The sequence below is a fragment of the Diabrotica undecimpunctata genome, chromosome 8 (assembly GCF_040954645.1).
Source record: "Diabrotica undecimpunctata isolate CICGRU chromosome 8, icDiaUnde3, whole genome shotgun sequence".
NCBI classification, from domain to species: domain Eukaryota; kingdom Metazoa; phylum Arthropoda; class Insecta; order Coleoptera; family Chrysomelidae; genus Diabrotica; species Diabrotica undecimpunctata.
In genome coordinates this window covers 71,686,031-71,707,108 of record NC_092810.1, presented here as the reverse complement: position 1 = coordinate 71,707,108, position 21,078 = coordinate 71,686,031, and the positions used below count along the sequence as shown (strand labels likewise).

The following is a 21,078-nucleotide window of genomic DNA, read 5'->3' as shown; positions in this document are numbered from 1 at the left end:
AACTTATACGAACGGCTCTCAGGGTTTATTTGGAGTAGCTGGGTCGTGGATAAGTGAATGGCAAGGGGGTTGGATTGGGGCAACTACAAAAATGAAACAAAGGGGTACTTACATGAATTTTTCTGGACAAATGGACAAACAAAACAATAAGAAAGACCTCTAGCTATTTAAATAAGGACGCCGCTTCGAGGTGCCAAATTATAACGATTACAACTAGTTGTAACTATTGAAATAAATTGAAATCTTTTTAAATGAAACTCAAAAAAGAGGTTAGAGAGTTAGTTAAGAGAAATAAACAAAATGGTTTAGGAAAAAAAATTAAACATTTATTGTTGTCTCATCACAAACAGTTACAAAAATAAACAATACAAAAATACTATATTAATAGTCACAAAAGTAAATACAAAAATAACAAAGAGAAACACTTACTATGTCATATCCGTTTACAAACTCTAGGAGTTGAAGATTCTACAAAACTTACTGTTGTTACTGGGCTATAATTTGTAGCAGAAATAAATTATTACAAATAAAAAATTATCTTTACAAACTCTTATGAAAGCAATTATTAATAGAAAAATGTTTATTCTTATTTTTCCTTTAAAATTTAAACACTTAAAAATTACCTTGATTTCACTAAAATTTCTGGAGGTGGAACTAAACTTCACTGGAATTTCTGGGGGTAGAACTGGGCTTACACTTTCTGCCACACGAACAAATTCATCTCCATACTATGAAAAGTATTTTGAAACGGCTTCTTAGGGACATACACATTTGAGGTTGAAATTAGGCCACTAGATACAAACTTTAAACTGGGCGTTTTAAAAAACAGGAAACTGGAACATGTGGATATCTTTCAAAACCTCACTTAAAACTGTTACTGAACCATTAACTGCCACAATACACCACATATTTTCCATGAAAAGGGGCGAAAAACAAGAAACATTCCAAATTTGACGTAAAATTTGGACTAACGCTGAAGTCAACCACTCTTGACAACGCCTCAGCGAGAGTGTCGCAATTATCTTTCCGGCAAAACCTTCTCAGCGATCTAAATGGATGTTTATTTGAAACGCAGAATATCCTAAAAGCGGCTTTGATGAAAAAATACCGAGGAAATACACATCTGTAAAATATAAAAAAAACTCTAAAATGGTTTATATCAACTCGGTGACGCAAAGAGGAATTGAAAATAATTTGGTGTTTTAATACGTCCGAGGGGATTTCAATATATACCAAAGAATTTAAAAATGCTACAAAATGAGTTCTAGAATTTGTAATTTTCTTTCGTAAAAAGCGATTATGGACAGGGATAATAAGTGATAATTTTATTATTATAACTAATTTTTATTTTTAGAATAGAAGAATTCCTTCTTCTGGAAGAGACTGCACCGAAGAAAAAACTTGGAGAAAAAGGTACACTAGCAGGGAAACCAGGCGAAATAGAGTTGTTCAATGCCACAGCAAGCTGGTCAGAGAATCCAATAGTACCTACATTAGTAGATCTAAACTTACACTTAACACCAGGTACCCTTTGTTGCGTTGTTGGAAATGTAGGAGCTGGAAAAAGTAGTACATTACACCTTTTGCTCAAAGAATTATCGCCTACGAACGGAAAGGTGAATGTTTTCGGAAATGTTGCATATGCTAGTCAAGAACCATGGTTATTTGTTTCTAATGTACGGGAGAATATTTTGTTCGGTAGACCTTACGATAAAAAGAGGTATACTTTATACAGTTTAGTAAATATTTTACATTTTACTATATCATTTTGCATACAAGTGTTACCCATCATTATAATGATATTTTCGTTTTCTTATCATCTTTCTATTTATGGTTAAATTAACTTGAACCTCCTTTGCAAGTATTTTATTCATCTTCTACTTTTTCCAGAACTCGAATATTAGCAGTTCTTTAAGTATTTCTAGTCTTTACGTTTAACTTACTCCCGCTTATGATCTAATCTTTTAGTATCAATTAGTGCTATTCTCCTACATTCCTTAATATTTATAACCTTATATCGTTCATTTTGTATATTTCCATATTAACTTAAATCAGTAATAAGTTTTTAAATTTATCTCTGCTTGTACTTATTTAGATTGTAGTAAATATTACTGTTGGTTGGTATAGTATTAACAATTGGTATCTTTCTCTTTCATATCAAATGTTATCCATCGTCTATGGTGAGAGGTCCAACGTAATATTTAAGTCTATAAAGCGTAGATATACCGGTTTTTTAATTTTCTAAAATTTTTTCTTAATACCAGATAATGACATCTATCCTCATCATTCTCTTTAACTTTATCCATATGTTGGGTCATACCAATATCAGTCCTCTTTTCCGACATGTGCTGTCTAAGCTCCTTCCCCAGATTTATTGGGTCTTCCTTTCCTATTCCTTCCAGGAACCAGCAGGTCGATTGCAGATCTCGCAGATTGAATGTGCTCGAACCATCTTAATCTATGTTTTCTTAATTTGGAATCAATGGGTGCAACCTTAACTACCCAAAACTCTTTCCGTACATCATAGCTTATTAATAGCTGGTTTAATGACAGTCTTATAGAATTTTCCTTTCCATCATTGGAATCTTTCTGTCGCATAACACACCATTCACTTCCTTCCAATTCATCGATGCCGACCTAACTTTACCGCAGGCTTCTATATACATTTCCCCATTACTCTGTAATACCCATCCTAGATACTTAAAATTTCAGAATCGTTTCACCATCCAAAATTATCATTTTATCTGTAATGGTAACTTCATCTGCATATGTATGTCCATTCAAAAAATACTTTGTTTTGGTTGTACCAAGTTTTAAACCTTATTCCTATGCTGACTTCTGGAGCAATCCTACGTTTACATAAAATTATTCAGTGTCAACCACACCTGTAACACTAGTGGTTACTCCCTCATACATGTCTCTCACAATGTTCACATACTCACCGGGAACTCTAATCTTATTGAGCACCCACCACAGAACCTCTGGAGGAACTCTATCACATGTTTTCTCAAGAACAATGAATACCATTTGAGCGTTTGTTTCTTTATTCCCGTAGTTTTCCATCAGCTGACTTATAATGAAAATTGCATCTGTTTCTTTGTTCATACGTGTTTTCGACAGCTGCTTTTGTTTAATGTTTTGCGTATTATTTTCTGTATTTTTTCGATATTTTATTAGTTATTTTCATGAAAACCGGATTCGACAGGATTAACTACTCGTATAAATAAAGTTGCATCCTTAATCTTCTTAAATATATTTTTTACTTTTACTAAATTTAGATAATGTATTTTAGATATCAAGATGTTATTCGTGTTTGTTCACTTGAAAGAGACCTGAAGGAGCTACCACATGGTGATAAAACTTTAGTAGGCGAACGCGGTGCAGCATTAAGTGGAGGTCAGAAAGCTAGAGTTAACTTGGCAAGAGCCGTATATTCAGAAGCTGATATTTATTTATTTGACGATCCACTCTCTGCAGTGGATACAAAAGTAGGAAGACATCTATTTGATGAATGTATAGTGAAATATTTAAAAAATAAGACGAGAATTTTAGTGACTCATCAGCTTCAGTATATGAAGAAAGCTGATATTATTGTTATATTAAACAATGTAAGTAAACATTTATGGCTTTATTTTATACAGTGTATAATTATGTTTAAGCTTTTAAATTCTTCCACATCCTACATATTTTCTGAACCATAAAACTTTCTAAAGTAATAAATTTATGCGTAACTGACCGTGTTTCAATTAACGTAATATTACAGACGTACACCATTTTGTGAGATAATTTTAAATGCGGTAATATAGAAGTTATTTCTTATAAAACCGTTGCATGTCATCCCATTTTGACGTCGGATTATAATTTTATTTTGACGTTTCGATTTCCACTTCGAAAGTTAAACTTATTTAATTCGTTTGTATTTTGAGAACAATTTTCGAAGCGGAGGTCGAAATGTCAAAATTAACGTATTTTAAACTAAAATTGTTGATAAATCTCATTAAAAATTGTAAATATTAAAATGCCAAAAGAAAATAGCTTCAGAACAATATGGTATTACTCTTCTCTTCCATTCCCTTCTTGTGAGTGTTTCAGGATCTTTTCGGATGTTTTATTGTTTTCTTACTTCGATCTTGAACTATTTATTATTTATAAATGACAAAGAATAATCATTTTTTATTAAAATCGATGTTAGTATCTTTTCTCATTCAAAAGGACATGTTCGTTGAATTAAGGGCTTGGGGTTCTACCAATGATTTGATGACTCCCTTTTTAATGTTTATGTTGTGATTTAAATGATAATTTAAATATCATGCTTTGTGATGAACACATCCAGAAATGATTTTTTGTTTTCCTTTTTCATGGTAAATTTGATCAATTCTTCTTTATAATTGATGTTTATTAAATTATGTTTAATATTTCGAGAACATGAGATTATATGAAAAACACATGATCTATATACTCGTATCTCCACCTTATTATGGGTTACTGGTCCTATGTGTATACATCTGTTTCAAATTCTGCCATGAATTTGCAAATAATGAAGATACTTAAGAGACAATGACTGATTCGAAGTCTTGTTTGTAAAAATCATTATATAATTAAACAACTCCCGCCAATCAGATACATTTATAGTTTAAAAATCATTTTCAGAATGTTTTGAAAACCATTTCCGAAATGGAAATCCAATCTTTTTTCTTTGGGTGCCGTACGCTATGTAGCGTGTAAACGTTCATCCTGGTTGTCTAGTGTACAGAGATATTTCTTCCGCTCTTCTTATCTTCTTATCGCACTGACATCAGGTAGACCGAACGATTTTCTTATGAACCATGAATGTTACTTTCGCCCAGAGCCCTTTCGACCTTCAATTATACCCATTAAGATGACATTTAGGGATTATATTTGTTATTTCGTAGAATATGGCACAAGTGTGAAATCTTTCGTTGCTTAATGAGATCTAACAATTATCTTTAGACATTAGCTCTTCTTAGGACCTCATTATTTCTTACATGGTCCACCCATGGAATTCTAAGCAGCCTTGTGAGACACCACATTTCGAAAGCATCCACACGATTCAGAGATCTGACTTTAAGTGAACAGGTCTTACGTCCGTACATCAGCATAGGCCATATGTAGCATTTCAAGATCTGGATGCTAAGAGTTAAAGTAACTTCACGGCGATGGAGGTATTTGTCAATTTTAACGTAGGCGTTTTTGCACCAAGGTATTGAAATCATTCAACCCGTTTAATAGATCTATTATTTATATTTAATTGAAATTCCATATGGGGATCTCTGCTGATGATCATGTATCTGAAGTTGCAAACTGAAATATCTTTTCTATAAGATATAGTCCTACAAGATATTCAAAAAGGTGACTAATACATTTAATATGACAGCCGAATTGTACGAGGTCTAAATCAAATACGCCGTTTACTAATAAGAAAATCAACACAATATCAGTTCACAACATTTTTATTGATCTCCGTACATTTTACTCGATGATATGCGGTCTTTTACAGTGAGCCAGCTGTAACAACAAATGCATTCACGATACGTTTTAGCAAATAATATTTGGTCACCACAAATAATCCGAATTCGTAATTATTCACTCCTTATCAGTGGCGTTTCATGAAAGCGTGCTTAAAGTCTTGTATTAAAATTTGAATTTATTTGAGAATTTATTGAATAAAATAAAAACAGTTACGTTTTTTTTAATAAAATGTTTAGATAATTTATTGCCAAATAACAAATATAACAATTGTTAATAAAAACGTTTGTATTTATACGTATTTATGTTATGATTTTTAATCGTAAAGGCTCTGTACTGAGGTATTAAGATTTTAGAATTTGTAAATCTTAAATAATATTGTTCTAAATAAAATTGTTTTGAATTGGAAAAACTATTTTGGTCAAACTAGTGTACTAGGTACAGTTTATATATGTGGTTTACCAGACTTAAAAACCGATTTTAATCGCTTGAGAATGTTCTAAGGGCTCTGCTTATTAACGAGTGACATTAAAAAGTAAGTTAGCCAATTGTAGTGTCAATTACAGAATGCGTGTTAATTTTAAGTAATTGATTTGTTGCGTATCAATTAACTGAAATAAAATCTTAAAATAAATAGGTTTTAACTTTCAGGTATTTTATTTTGTTTCATGAATTTATGCAATAAAATCTTTAGTGTTTCTATAAACTATTCAATTTATGATGATATAAATAAGCTAATATACAATAAACTAATCACAACTGAACCAAATTTTTAATAATCTTAAGAGGTGGAGTTATAACCGCTCCAATTAACTTGTTTCCACACCACCCATGGGGTAAAGTTTTCGGTGCGTTTTATTTGTACGTGGTGTCCCCAATAGGCCTAATCCACAATGCAATATTCATTCAGAGTCTGTTTCTGACTGAGATGAATTTAAATGAGATTGTTTTATTATAAGAGTAATCAATTTTTTCACAACACTGGTAAATGTGACTGTTTCAATTAATTTTAAAAGCACATATGTACCTCACCTATCTAGCTATGGAAAGCTCGAAACGGAAGTGGAGGATCAAGTGAATAAAGCAAACAGAGCCGCAGGTTGCCTAAATGAAACAATATGGAGAAATAAAAATATCGGAAAAGAAAGGAAACGTAGAATTTACAAAACAGTCATCAGACCAATAAATCCGCGGCAGAAACACGACCTGATACAAAAAGGACAAAAAAATGTTAGAAATAGCAGAGATGACAACCCTTTGAAAAAACGATGACAAGACAAGGTGGGCGGCATTAATAACTGCGTAAAAAACAGGTATAATGGAATGGCTACATAAGCCGAATGACAACAAATAGAGTAGTAAGCACGGCGAGAGGCGGTCCTCCAATTTGAAGAGGATCAGTGTAAAGATCACGAGAACAATGGAATGACAACTTACTGGAGGCACATTGAAAAAACAGATAGTCATATTTACACAAAAAGAAGAAGAAAATATCTACCTCATAATTTTCCAAATTATTTTACTCCATTGATTCTGCAGAACTGTCTGTTGAACTGTCTGAATCATTTGATCCTAATTGTATTGTCACAGGCTCAATAACAGTATCCACCATGCCGTCCAATCTCCACATATCGTCTTCTACTTTAATAACATGGCTTATCGCATTGTTCCAATCAGTTGAATGTAGATCAGTGTAAAGATCACGAGAACAATGGAATGACAACTTACTGGAGGCACATTGAAAAAACAGATAGTCATATTTACACAAAAAGAAGAAGAAAATATCTACCTCATAATTTTCCAAATTATTTTACTCCATTGATTCTGCAGAACTGTCTGTTGAACTGTCTGAATCATTTGATCCTAATTGTATTGTCACAGGCTCAATAACAGTATCCACCATGCCGTCCAATCTCCACATATCGTCTTCTACTTTAATAACATGGCTTATCGCATTGTTCCAATCAGTTGAATGTATATTGTCCAAACTGGCTTGCAAGAGGCGCTGGACATCAATAATTTTAAAAGTGACATTTTCTCGAGCTACATATCCTTTCATTTGTGCCCAAATTAATTCTATTGGGTTTAGTTCACAATGATAAGGTGGTAGTCTTAAGACGGTAATGCCATGAAGTCTAGCCATTGTATCCACAGCATACTGACGATATGTACTACGATGTTGTCTAATAATATTCATTAGCTCCATTTTAACCATATCCTCGCTGTATGGAATGGATTTTTCTTTTAACCAATTTTGTAAAACTACTTTTCTGTCACTCATATTAGGAATTCGTTCAACAAGTCGGCTATGATAGGATGCATTGTCTAATACTACCACTGAATTAGGTTCAATACGCTGAAGAACGTTTTCGAACCATTTTTCAAAGCATGTGGCGTCCATGTCCTCATGATAGTCGCCTGTTTTCTTTGATACAAAAATGAGAGCACTATTTTGCAGAAAACCTGTATCACTACCGATATGAGCTACAATAAGACGCTGACCTTTGCCTGATGGTGCTCGTAATCCTGTTGATAAGCCTTCTATAAATGCTTGACGAGGAGTTGTTACAGTCGTATCATGCCAAATTTTGGAAACTGTATGACCGGCATTAATCCAAGTTTCATCAAGATAATAAATTTTTCTTTTGGAAAGACGATAATCTCTGATAGAGCGCAAATATCTTCGTCGCCATGCTACTATTTCCTCTTTATCTATTAAAATTGATTTTCGAGATCGTTTCATGTAACGAAAATTTAACTTGTGTAGAACTTTTCTTAGCGTTTCGGCGCTCATTTGAGGAATCATATTGTTTTCCAGTAACTTGGTCCTAACTGTTTTGATCGTTGGGGGCTTATTTTCTAAAAAGAATGTATGTACAGTCCTCCTGATTAAATTCAGTTGTGTTTCATCTAGATCTAGAGGTTTTCGTCCACGCTGGCGAGTTTTTGGCGCACTTAAAGTTGCTGTAACTTTAACTTCACGCACAATCCGTTCCACTGTCGAGGCTGACACCCCTGTTAAAAAGGAACAGCGATCTACAGCATCCGTTGTAGAATGTATTTTTTTAAGTCCATCATACACTTTCCACACGATTTGTTTCTCAGCTTTTGAGAGAGGTTTGTGTCGATGAGATTTTGTGGTACCTGCGCCAACAGCTGCATCCATTTTTATTCTATAAAGACGAAAATATACTTTGATTAATATTGCAAAGTTTTATTTATTATGTTTTAACTTCTGTGTTTAACAATGTAAATGAAATGTCAATTATAGTATTTTTATTATAGTGTTGCTTTATTACCCAGGAAACAAAAATTGAAAAGCCATAATGAACAATATTTCTTATCTTAACTTAAATCAAGTGATAAAAGTTTTTAACAGTATCCGGGCCCCTTATAACATTATTGGCTGAACCATGTTCCATACACTTCTCGAAATTTTCTTGATTTTAAAATTAATTATTGAAATTAATTATTGATAATACAATAATTATTGACTTTTTCGATTAAAAATCTAAGTATTAATGGTTTTACTTCATTACAATATAATAATTAATTCTTGATTTTTTTATTACAAATCCAAGTCTTAATCGTTTTGTTTTAAATCTTACAATGCGTTTAATGTGTTTACTTGTCATTTCATGATTTCATTTAAGACAAATACGGCAAATCAATAGATTTAAATTTCACAGCTGTTTAATTTACTCACCTCGAAATAACGAAATATAGGTAGTTGTTAACAATAATAATATTCTAACAATAATAATAGTCAATAATAATCTACGAGTTTGCAGTGAAAACTTTCCGCTGTAATGTATCAAAATTCACTCACGTTCACTGTGCACGACAGTACGCTACTGACACTTCTCAAATTTAACCATTATCAGCAGCTACAAATGTATGTGTCATCGTCTTCAAATTCTTGTCGGAGTATACATACATGTTGAACAGTAGTGGGAAGAGAATACAACCTTGTCCTTACGTCTTTCCTTATCTCCATTTCTTCTGTGTAGAGGCTGTTGGCGATCCCAAGTCCCGCGGTACTAAGCAAATTCAAACGCAAAAACAAAATAAAATGTAATTTTTATTACAACTAATTATGATTTAAGATTTTTCGTTTATAGATCTAGAAATTACAACAAATTTTGTAGTATTTATATCGATTTACATATAATATACCATAGTTCTTTCTTTTGCCGTAAACATTTTTTTGTTGTCTTTAAGTTCTGTATTCTTGTCAACTCAAGAAATTGTGCTAATAGTAGAAATATTTAAGGTTAGGGCTGCTGCAATACTCTGTAACACAATATTTTATATTTCTAAACATAACTGCATTCTTGTTTAACTCACTTACGTCATAGCAGTTGCTGGCCTTAGTGTTCTTCATTATACGCTCTTTTTCAAAATGTGGAATTAATGAACACACAATTTTTTTACAATGTGTACGTTTTAGATTTGTTTACATTTTACAAAACTTTTAAATAAACAGTTCCCAACTGTAATTTTCACTCCGTAAATTATGAAATAGGATGTATATAATTCAAACTTGTAATTAAAATAGTTTTAAAATCATTGTTACCGAGTTTCTAAGCAATGGGTTGTACTGTTACGACACTGTAAAAAGCATGCTATACTGCTATACATGCTGTACAAAGCACAAACAGATAATGAGAACACTACAGAATGCACAATAAAACACTCGATTTGGCAATAAAAAAAAGAAAGTATAGAAAAGATTCCATGATTTTGTGTATTTCTTAGATCTTCTTTGTATCCTACAGTTTGATGGTACCCACTATTATTATTGGGCCTCCCAATCCCATAATTCGGTCCTTTTGGGATTCTCAAAGATCGTATAAACTCATCCAGCTCTGTCGTCTGAGGTTTCTTCTGTTATTTCCGTAATTCTACACGCTTCTGTTTCATAACTTATATTCTTTTTGATAAAAAAGGTTTCATAGATGATACATTTTCGTTGTTTCCAATATCAGAGCTCCACCATATTTGTTTTAATCAGCCTATTGTTTTTCTGGCTTGTGTTATTCGTTTTCTGATTTTTCGGACTTAATATTTTCTTATTTACTTTTAGGGCAGAATCGAAAAAGCTGCAAATTTCAGTGCGCTGTCTCAGGATGAACTTAATGTTTTACAACAAGAACCTGAACCAGAAGAAAATGAAAAAGAAGTTAAAAAAGAGCGATCAAAACTAGAAAGATCAGAAAGCGCCGTAAGTGAGAAATCACTTCGTTTAGACCATTATCAATCTAATACATCATTAACGGTAAGTTGCAAATGATATTTCTTCATTACAAGCATTATAAAACTATTTCTCGTAATACTAAAGGATTTAAAAAAAAATGACATAATTGTGTTACAATAAAAAAGGACTCTTAAAATGTGAGCTTGATATTTTAAAATAAACTCAATTGTTTGTATAATTTTGTAAATGTTTTGATGGCCTAAGCCATATGCAACATTTTACGAACTTTCAACATACACATTTTCAATAATCTTAACTTTTCGTCGATGGGGGCAAAAGGTAATCAATCTCTACAAGTAATTTGTAAATGGGACTTTTTAGATGTTTAGTTCTTACTGAGTTATTTTTATGTAAACGTACTTCTCACATTACAATAACTTATACATAAGTGGTGTGATAACCAAAGGTATAGCAAAAAACTGCCATTCTAAAATTATGCAAAGTGCAAAGACTTATTTATCATGGAGTTATAGGGGCTCCCAGGGACACACCAATAGCAGCTAGGTAGGCTCTAGTAAATCTTCCTCCTCCGCACATCGTTGTGAGAGGGGAGGTGAGAATGGATAATCCGTATGGTATCCGTATGGATAATGACATGACCATATGGTACCCAAATACAGGCTTAAACTAACTTTCCGAGGCCAGGTGGATATCTGTCCACGAGAGGGATGGGGCGAAGTAAACAGACAAGCTGATACACAGACGAGTCTAAAAGAGCAGAAGGGTCGCGTGTAGAAATATACAGTACTGGTCGAATCGTTAACATTTCTATTTTATTCTATTTCTGCCTGGAATACAGATTCCACTAAGGGAATAATCTCTAATATTCTGTTAGTATTATGTATCTGATGGAGAATATAAGCGCATTATTTATTTTTGATTTATATAAGATATTTTATTTTGAGCTAAGGGCTTTGTAATTTAGGTCACCAAAAGAGTTACAATGCATAATAATTGTCTTAAGAGTATAAAACATGATATTAACTTAAAACTATTAAAAACAAAATACATATTTCTGTTTTGAGAATAATTATACACATTTATTTTAAGACAAGAGGACTAATTTCTGGCCAAAATAAATTATGTAGAAAACAAAAGTGATTCAGTACACGTTACTTATTCAATATCACTTAAACTATCTGTACGTACTATAATACTACGTTAATTTCAATGAGATTTGTACTTTCATAAAGAAATTTTGAGTGTAGTCTCGTAGTCTGTGTTTGCTCCTTAAATCAGACGGGAAAAAATAAAGAAAAGCTTTTTATCAATTTAGAGATACTCCGACAGCGGAAAGATGAATAATGGTAGGTGATTTTAGTGCATATGTCGGTCAATAAAAAAGAGAATATAAGGCCATACATGAGCATTTTGGAACTAGAAATATGGGCATATTAACACATTTCGCAAAAGAGCGAAAAACTTATTATATATAAAAGTGGACAAGGTCAGTCCCAAATAGATTACTTTAAGACAAACGAAGAATATATAAATTAGTGTACAGATTGCAAGCAAATATTTAGTGAGTCTATAGGCCAATAAAAAAGAAATTTGAAAAATTGTAAATATGTGGGAAAGCAGTTTTGTCGATAAGTCGGTGGGGCATAGTATCGTTTTCTACTTATTTCTTTCACAGAAGTACTTACCGAGTTGTTTTGTTTTTTGAAGAGTAATTTGTTTAAATTTAATGCTAATAGTTCATAGTTTTCTTATTGGAGATAAGTTATTGTATAATTTGCATTGTATAATATGCATTGCAGATGCCGCGGGTGGTCCTATTACACTGCATCCTTTATTAATATTCTAATTTACATACAGGTAATAAAAATAATGAAGCAAAGGGGGAGGGGATTCAACGGAAATTAAAGAAAACAGATCTCTGTCATTGAAAATAAATATCGATCAATTGATTGTGGTTCTCACTATTCGCTCCGTGCGTGACTGACGCGACACCTACCGCCTTCATCTGACAGTTGTGGACCTACCAATTTTCAGGTTAAACATATGACATATGTTTGACATTGTTAAATACATGCGAAATTGACAATTATTAATAATTAACTTTTTAATTATATTTTTTCAGTTTATGTACAAAATAAATGTAATATTAAAAACTGGGTTTCTCAAAATTCATCATAATATATCTTTTCAACCATAAACGGAAAAGAAAGGGAAAAATCTAGTACTGGTGAATCAAGTTTTTCACGTGAAAGAGCATATATTTAAAAACAGTAATAGTAAAAGTTATGATATAAAAGCTAAAGTCATCAGGCACTCTGCAGTTAGCTTGAAGCCTAATAAAATATCATTTAAGGTAAATTATTTAAATTTTTCCTATTTCAATTGCATAAAAATGAAGTTATGTGATATTTACTTTTCTCTAATTTATATGTAATCTTTGGGAACCTATAAAAACTACACTTACTATTTTTGCTACTATTAGCACAATTAAATACGCAATATGTATTTGCACACATTTTTGATAAAATTTATGCGTAAAGGTCCAATTTTGTCATATTTCGCCGCTACGCACGCTGGCATCGTTTCAAAGTGCCCCTACCATGGTCACGCACGGAGCGAATATAAGTGTATGTACTTCGAACATGTTGATCTTTCTTATTTGAATTGGTTTCTATTTACAACAGTTCCAAATGATACTATCGATATTTATTGTGTTGATTTGATTTAACATGAATTAGAACGCCTTTTTTACACAGGGCTGTCCAAAACAAGTAATTAACACTATAATTCCAGTGGCGGAGGTCAAAAGAATGAAAAGGAAGATAATAAATTCTGAATCGAAACTAGAAAAATTGGTTAATAGATAGTCGTAAATAATTTTCACGATAATAAAATTCTCTCTATTATAAATCTAAATATGTTAACTTTCCAGTAGAAACATAATACTTTTTAACGTAAAGGTAAACTACGTTGTTGAGATGTTCCAGTAATCAAGTTATGTCCAATATTGGACATAGGCGTCCCCTTCCCTCTCTTATCTTCCCTTATCTCGAGCCATGCACATTCACCTCGAAACAGCGTGGTGTTTCAGGTTATCCACCCACCTCATCTGTAGTCTCCCGCGTTTTTATTTATATGTCAATAGCTTCCAATCTGTAATAGTCTTAGTCTATCTTTCTTTTTTTTTGTTTCTGTATTGTAATACCTTCTACAGAATAAAATAGTTTCACCTTAATTTACTCTTTTGATTGGGAATATGCCACAATTTTGCTTTAAAATAAGTTTATTTGACGTTTCGATTTCAACTGCGGAAATCGTTCTTAAAAAATATTAATAAATTAAACACATTTTGTTTTTGTTACTTGGTAAGTAAAAATTCTTCTAATAATTTAATTTTATCTGATTCATATTATATTATACATTTTAAAGTAGATGACTTTAAAACGATATTGTCAATACTTTTGAGTTGCGTTCCAAGGACGACTTTGGAAGATAGTTCATTCGATTACTTAAATCAACTTTAAGGGCCTTTGGTATGGGCGGCACTGGAGGAATTCTCAACCAAATCAATTTTTGGATAAATAAGTAAACCAAATGCTAGTGACAGAAAACCAAACTCCAACAAATGATTATATCTTCCAGATCCTCGTGTGACTTCTTATGGGATTTTTCAATGAGTGTGTGTGAAAGGTGGAAGATAGCCAAAAATATACCGGATTATTTTCCGTTTTCGTTATGTATGAGAGAAAGAATAAAAATAAGGTTTTTAACATGTGTAGGAACGTTACAACTTTTCAATTTAAACACTGCAGATTTTCATGATTTGATGAACAATAACGAGTAAATTATTCAATACGCGCATTCAATGTATGCATTTATTACCCATGATACCTATGAACGATGCCTGATTGAGTTGAGACGTTCTTTTGACAACTTACAAAACTTGGGTTTTAGTATTTTACGAGATAAAACAGCTGTGGTGTGCCTTTTAGGTAAATATACTACTACTACTACTACTAAGGATTTCCACAGTTTTCACTGTCTTCCTTCACTCAACCGTTTTCTCCAATTTTCCCTGTCATTCCAGTCTCCATCTCGCAGGGTTCTTTTCTCCATAGCCTCGTCGATTTCATCTCTGAATGACCTTCGGGGTCTTCCTCTCTTTCTTCTTCCAATCGGGCTCCATTCTGTGATTTTGTTTATCCAGCGTCCTCTGTCCGCTCTTCTGACGTGGCCGTACCAGGATAGTCTCTTCTCCTCTATATAGTCGATTATGTCTGATTGCACTCCCATTCTCTTTTAGGTAAATATACTATTCCTATAGTCGACGAATACAAATATTTAGGTATAATTATAGATAAAAAATTCCTTTTGGCTATTCACATTAAATATGTTAAATAAAGATTATATATTTTGGATTGTCAGTGTACTCTATATGGTTCTACAAACAATATAAACCGATTGTCTCACGATCGTCAAGAACACATAGTTTTAGAAGCAAGTTCTTAGAAACAACCGAAATAAAAATTAATTAAAATGTAGATTTTTCAATAGGGACGTCATGTCAAAAATTAACTTTTCATATAAAATTTGACCAATTCCTAGTGGAAAAGAAAAATTACCCTTTTTGACAGATGCTATTATTGATACAAATTTATATCAAGCCGACTTTGGTCCACAAAATGAAATACCACTACTCACACATAATTTGGAAGTTTTAATTAATAAACCAACCATCGTATTCTCTCAATATTTGGAATCTAATTGTTTAAATGACAGCATTGAATCCATACTTAATAACCTTAGAATTAACTTAACTAAAATCTATACAGATGGGTTAAAGGCGGATCGAAGTACGGGTTCCACTTTTTTGTTTCAAACATAAATTATATAGAAATATACAGACTCCCAAATTATTGTTCCATTTTTATTGTCCACTTCTTTGCAATAGAAAAGTCATCAAAATTGTGGGTATCGAACGTATGCACGAATATAGCAATAATTTCAGATTCAGAATAAGTAAGTACTAAAAGCTGTTAGAGACCTCCCACTAAATTATTTCCGGAAGGCCCTAATTTTTAACATAAATAATTACTTAACGGTGTTAAAAAATCTAATATAAATCACTATTTTGATATTTATTATACACTTCCAAAATATATTTCACATCTCACTTATAATTACAATAGAGCACAGATATCACATGGACTCATCTAAAACTCAACCATGGTCGCTTTCCAGTTACCTTACTATCTATCCTTTATGTAGATCTAAATATGCAGTTTATCCTAATTCTATTTCAAGAACTAACCAATATTAAATTTCCATTTCATGAAAATTTCCAACTTAGTTAGCTTCTTTAGACAAATCGGTTATTTAATTTTACAAGAAACATTTTATTAAAGAAAGTTTAAGAAAAAATAAAATGATAGTGAAGTAGCAAGAATGCAAGTTTGACAAAGATGTTCAAAAGTATAAGCAAAGTTATTTACCAAAAAAGGAGCGAAGTTAGAAAAATTAGCAAAATTTAAATCATAAGCTTGTGAAAATATATCTGATGAATTGGTGTAAAAAAATAGTTTTAGATATCTAGGATCGATAGTTCAGGGTAATCGGTAAGATCTAGGGAGATGCATGCAGTAAAAAGAGAGTGCGTTGGTCGCATGGTGAGCGCAACGCTCACCATTTTACTTTTTTCTTAACATTTTTCACAATTTTACTCACAGTGGCAACTGCGCTCATGTAATCCTTCCTACTACTATTGTGTATAGAATGTTTTACGCAGAATAGTGATCGAGCAACCGTCAGTCTGTTCCAAGTATTGATTAAACGCAGATGTCGAGAAATGAGCGATTAGCTCACCCGCGACTAACGACGTGACGATTTTGGAAATCTACAGAGCAATTTTTGTTGGGTTTTTTTATTGACTTTGTGTTTTAAATCATATAACTTTAGAATATTATTGTGTAATGGATCCTAAAGAAGAGGCCAGACTTTTAAAAATATATGAAGAATTGGAGCAAGAGGATTTGTTACTTGAACAGACGCAAGAGCAAAATTTGGACGATGAAGAAAGCGACATAGATTCAGTAGAAGTCAGTTCTAATCATGAGACAGACTCAGAGTTTTCGGCCGATGATACGACAAATTCTATTTCAACGTTTTGGTCTGAAGATGGTCCCAAATATATCGGCAGAGACAAAAAAACCATTTGGAAAGTTCACCGTGAGCGAAAAACTAGCCGTATTCGACAGCACAATATTATTGCTAAAAACTCCATATGAAAGTTGGAACCTGCTCATAACAGATGATATCATTGAAGAAATTGTGACGTGCACAAATTTGTACCTAGAGAAAATTAGAGGCAACTATATACGCGAACGAGATGTTTTAGATACTGACTGTGACGAAATAAATGCAGTGTTTGGATTGTTGTACATGGCAGGAGTTTTGAAATCCCGACACACCAACCTAAATGACCTATGGAGCAACGATTCTACAACACCAGAGTTATTCAAAATGGTAATGCCCCTGAAACGTTTCTATTTGTTGCTTTGAGCACTACGTTTTGATAATATTCACACAAGAGCTGAACGCAAATTAATTGATAAGCTAGCTCCAATAAGAAATATATTTGAGAAATTTATAGAAAGATGCCAAGCCTGCTACACGCCTGGTGAGAACTGTACTATTGACGAAATGCTGGAGGGTTTCCGTGGAAGGTGCAGCGTCAGGTAATATATCCCGAGTAAACCGAACAAATACGGGATAAAAATATTTGCCTTGGCTGAGAGTCGTGTATTTTATACTGTGAAAATGGAGATTTACGCAGGAAAGCAGCCTGATGGTCCATTTTGTATTGACAACAGTCCAGCCAGTGTGGTGAAACGATTGTGTGAACCCATTATGAATTCAGGACGAAATTTAACCTGTGATAACTGGTTCACGTCAGTTCCTTTGGCCGAAGAATTAAAAAAGAAAAAAATAACTTTAATTGGGACAATTAGAAAAAACAAACGTGAAATTCCTGAAATATTTGTTGCAACTAAAAAAAGGCCAATTCGTAGCAGGTTATTTGCTTTTGGTCGTGAATGTTTATTAGTTTCGTACGCCAAAAAAAAAATAAGAATATCCTGCTTTTGTCAACCCTCCATGAATATGACGAAATTGACGAGGAAAGTGGTGAAGCTTGCAAACCAGCAGTAGTTACTTTTTACAATCAAAATCGGGAGTAGATTCAGTGGACCAACTGAAGTCTTTATTCAGTGGCAAGAATCACATGTAGGTTGCCATTGACTGTTTTTTTTACTATGCTAAACATCGCTGGAATTAATGGAAACATTATATTTAGGACAAATGTATTAGATTCCTGCCAACCAAGACGTGAGTATCTGAAAATTTTAGCCAGACAACTCATTACCCCACATATGCAAAAAAGAGCGGCCCAAAACTTGCCATTTCTCCTAACTTTGCAAATTAAAAAATATCTGAATCTTCCTTTGACACAGAAACGAGATATTCCTGAGGAAAATCAAGCAGGTGCAAGGCCAAAATGCTCCTATTGCCCCAAGAAAAAAAAAATCGAAAAACAGCGTCAAAATGCGCCAAGTGTTTCAGAGCAATTTGTAAAGAACATACAATCACCATTTGTACAGAGTGTGAACGCGACGAAGTTCCTGAAATATAAAGTACCAAACTTTATATTTTATGTTTTATTCCTTTTTGGATTTTGTTAAAAATATTGCCTTTTTTAGCTTTGATAAATAAATCATAAAAAAAGAAAAAATAATATCACGCAACATGCATTACTGAAATTGCACAGATGTGATAAAGACAACAAAAAATGATGAAATGGCTGGTTGTAAACATACCATTTAAAAAATTATTATACCAAACTCTATTAAATAAAAAAATATCTTTATCTTGTTTTTTTTTTTAATTTCTTGTGTTTAAATATTTTATATTTTACTGTTTTTCTCGTCTCGATAGCTCATCAGGCTGGCGTATTCACTTTGTTGAGTAAGTCTAGTGGATACTAAGTTAATAGTTAGTACTACTGCAGTAGTGTAAAATCCAAAGTTATCTGCATCTTTGAATTAGAAATTCGCTAGTGAATTGAGTCATCTTGTTTGGTTTTGTACATTTTTTACCTTTTTGCAAGTGTATAAAATATTTTCTCAAAATATATTATATCTTTCTGACCATCCTATTCTTCAAATCGAATGCCCTAGGTGTTCTTAACTTAATCTTGTTGACTATATTTATTATAAATGTTTTAGGTTTCCGAGGAGCCTGAAGATAAATCCAACGAGAGAGAAGAGGAAGTTGAACAAGGCACTGTCCCATTGTCAACATTTGTTGAATATTTCCGATCTGGTGCAGGTGTTTTCTTTCTGACAGTAACAGCGACAGCATTCATTTTTGCCCAAGCTTTTACCAATATAACTGACTTGTGGCTGACGCACTGGTAATACTTTTTATGTGTTGAATTAGATGATCTGTGATATGAAATATTACAGGAAGGGTTTAACTGAGCTTTTCATTTTAAAAAATCACTGTGTATGCAATAATGCTCTTTACTTAAATGTATCACTAATAACGATTTTTTTGTAGGACCAATATCGAGGGAAAACACTACGCTGATATGTTGGCCAAAAATGTTGAAAATATTAGTGAAGTAAATTCAAATAATTTGACAAACGCAGTAAATACCCTGTTACCCTTATTGACTTCTGCAGCTCCGGTGTTATCAACACTACCGACCTTACCCACAAATATTTCTGTCATGGAATCTCTACCAACCATATCTTCTGCGATCGACACTACTACAGTTAGAATAGAAGCTGAAGAAACTTTTGATCAGAAAACATATATAATCATTTATACCATTTTGATGTTTTCCAGTATGATTTTATTAACCCTGAGGTCTTTCTTGTACTTTATAGTATGTATGTCATCTTCAAGAGCTTTACATAATAAAATGTTCAGTAATATTCTTCAAGCTCCTATGAGATTCTTTGATACAAATCCTTCAGGTAACAGTATTTCTTAGTTTATACTATGCTTTATAGTTTTTAAATTTAATGTTTTTAACGCGAATGTGAAAATACAATTTTAAAGTAAGGTAAATTGTTATCGGTGTAAATAAGCCCTGATTAGGTAGAGGTTGTTTATTTTTATTGTTTATATTTATTGTTTATAATATTCTCCGGAAATAGACAATTATGAAACAAATCTTTTAAACCCCGGTAACAATGTATATACCCCTACAATAAACCGGCCGCTATTAAATAACTTCTTAAATATTTATAGTCTCCTACCAGTTTCGGTTATACCGAAAGTTGACTAAAATTAACTTGTTTTAAATAAAAGAGCCTGAACGAACAGCTCTTGAGAATACTTACAATATGGTATACTTCATTCGCTTAGCTCGGGCATATTTTGACAGATTCATTGTCGGAAACCTACAACACAACAATTCCTACTTCTCAGTATTAATATCTCAAGTATCCTACTATTGTAGACTTGTTTCTTTAAAAAAAGAAGAATTATTCTAAATAGTGGAAGTGTATACTAAACCCATCAATTCTATTTTATTTACTATTTAGTTTGTTTACTATTAATATTGTTCGGACTGGGAATAGCGAACCGAGTATATGCTTCCTTACACCGAGTATTTTACGCGATACGATCAATTTTATTACGAAACAGTGACCGATTTGGCAAAATGTATCTTTATAAATACTAAAATTGCAAACATTTTGTTTAGTACATATTTTAGTATAGTCTTTTTTGATGAAACTTCAAAATGTTGTGGATAAAATATTTCAATATACAAGGTGATTCAAAACGCGCACTTTAGCTTTCTAAAATGAATCATTCTATATGACATTAACATTAGAAAAAACTTTAACTGGTCTAAGTTTCGTTAATTATTTTCTATACCTATCAAATCATATCGTATCATCGTATCGCATTATCGTATCAAAGATATAGGTAGAAAAAAGACGTTTTCATATTTATTTTAAGGCTGTTTTAGCAGTTCAAGTACACTGCGATTTGAAATGGGCGTATCACTTACTTTTCTACACTGCTTACGCGAGACCATCTTTACTCAGTGCCGCCGGGCGACGGGTATTTTAATGACAACAAATACATTATTCTCCATTCAAATTAGTTTTAACACGAACTAACTGACCGTACGTTCATGAGATTTGACGTCACGAAGGCGATAACGATGAAACTAAGCCCAATGATGAGTAACACGTTTCACTATTAGATTTCAGTATTTTTTAGCAATTTTCTGTAAAATTGGAACACGCTTTTCTCGACTATTACTGGACACAGAAAGGTGAAACAAAAATCAACGATTA

At 32.6% G+C, this 21,078-nt stretch overlaps 1 protein-coding gene across 1 annotated transcript in view; it reads left to right on the top strand.

The window, feature by feature from the left end:
- The window catches only part of LOC140447684 (ATP-binding cassette subfamily C member 4-like), a 273,353-nt gene that overhangs the window by 221,749 nt on the left and 30,526 nt on the right, over nucleotides 1–21,078 (top strand). The window contains exons 8-12 of the mRNA XM_072540480.1: nucleotides 1,355–1,720; nucleotides 3,293–3,608; nucleotides 10,574–10,765; nucleotides 18,985–19,172; nucleotides 19,319–19,740. Of these exons, the coding sequence (XP_072396581.1) occupies nucleotides 1,355–1,720; nucleotides 3,293–3,608; nucleotides 10,574–10,765; nucleotides 18,985–19,172; nucleotides 19,319–19,740 (1,484 nt within the window). The remainder of the gene's footprint in view (nucleotides 1–1,354; nucleotides 1,721–3,292; nucleotides 3,609–10,573; nucleotides 10,766–18,984; nucleotides 19,173–19,318; nucleotides 19,741–21,078) is intronic.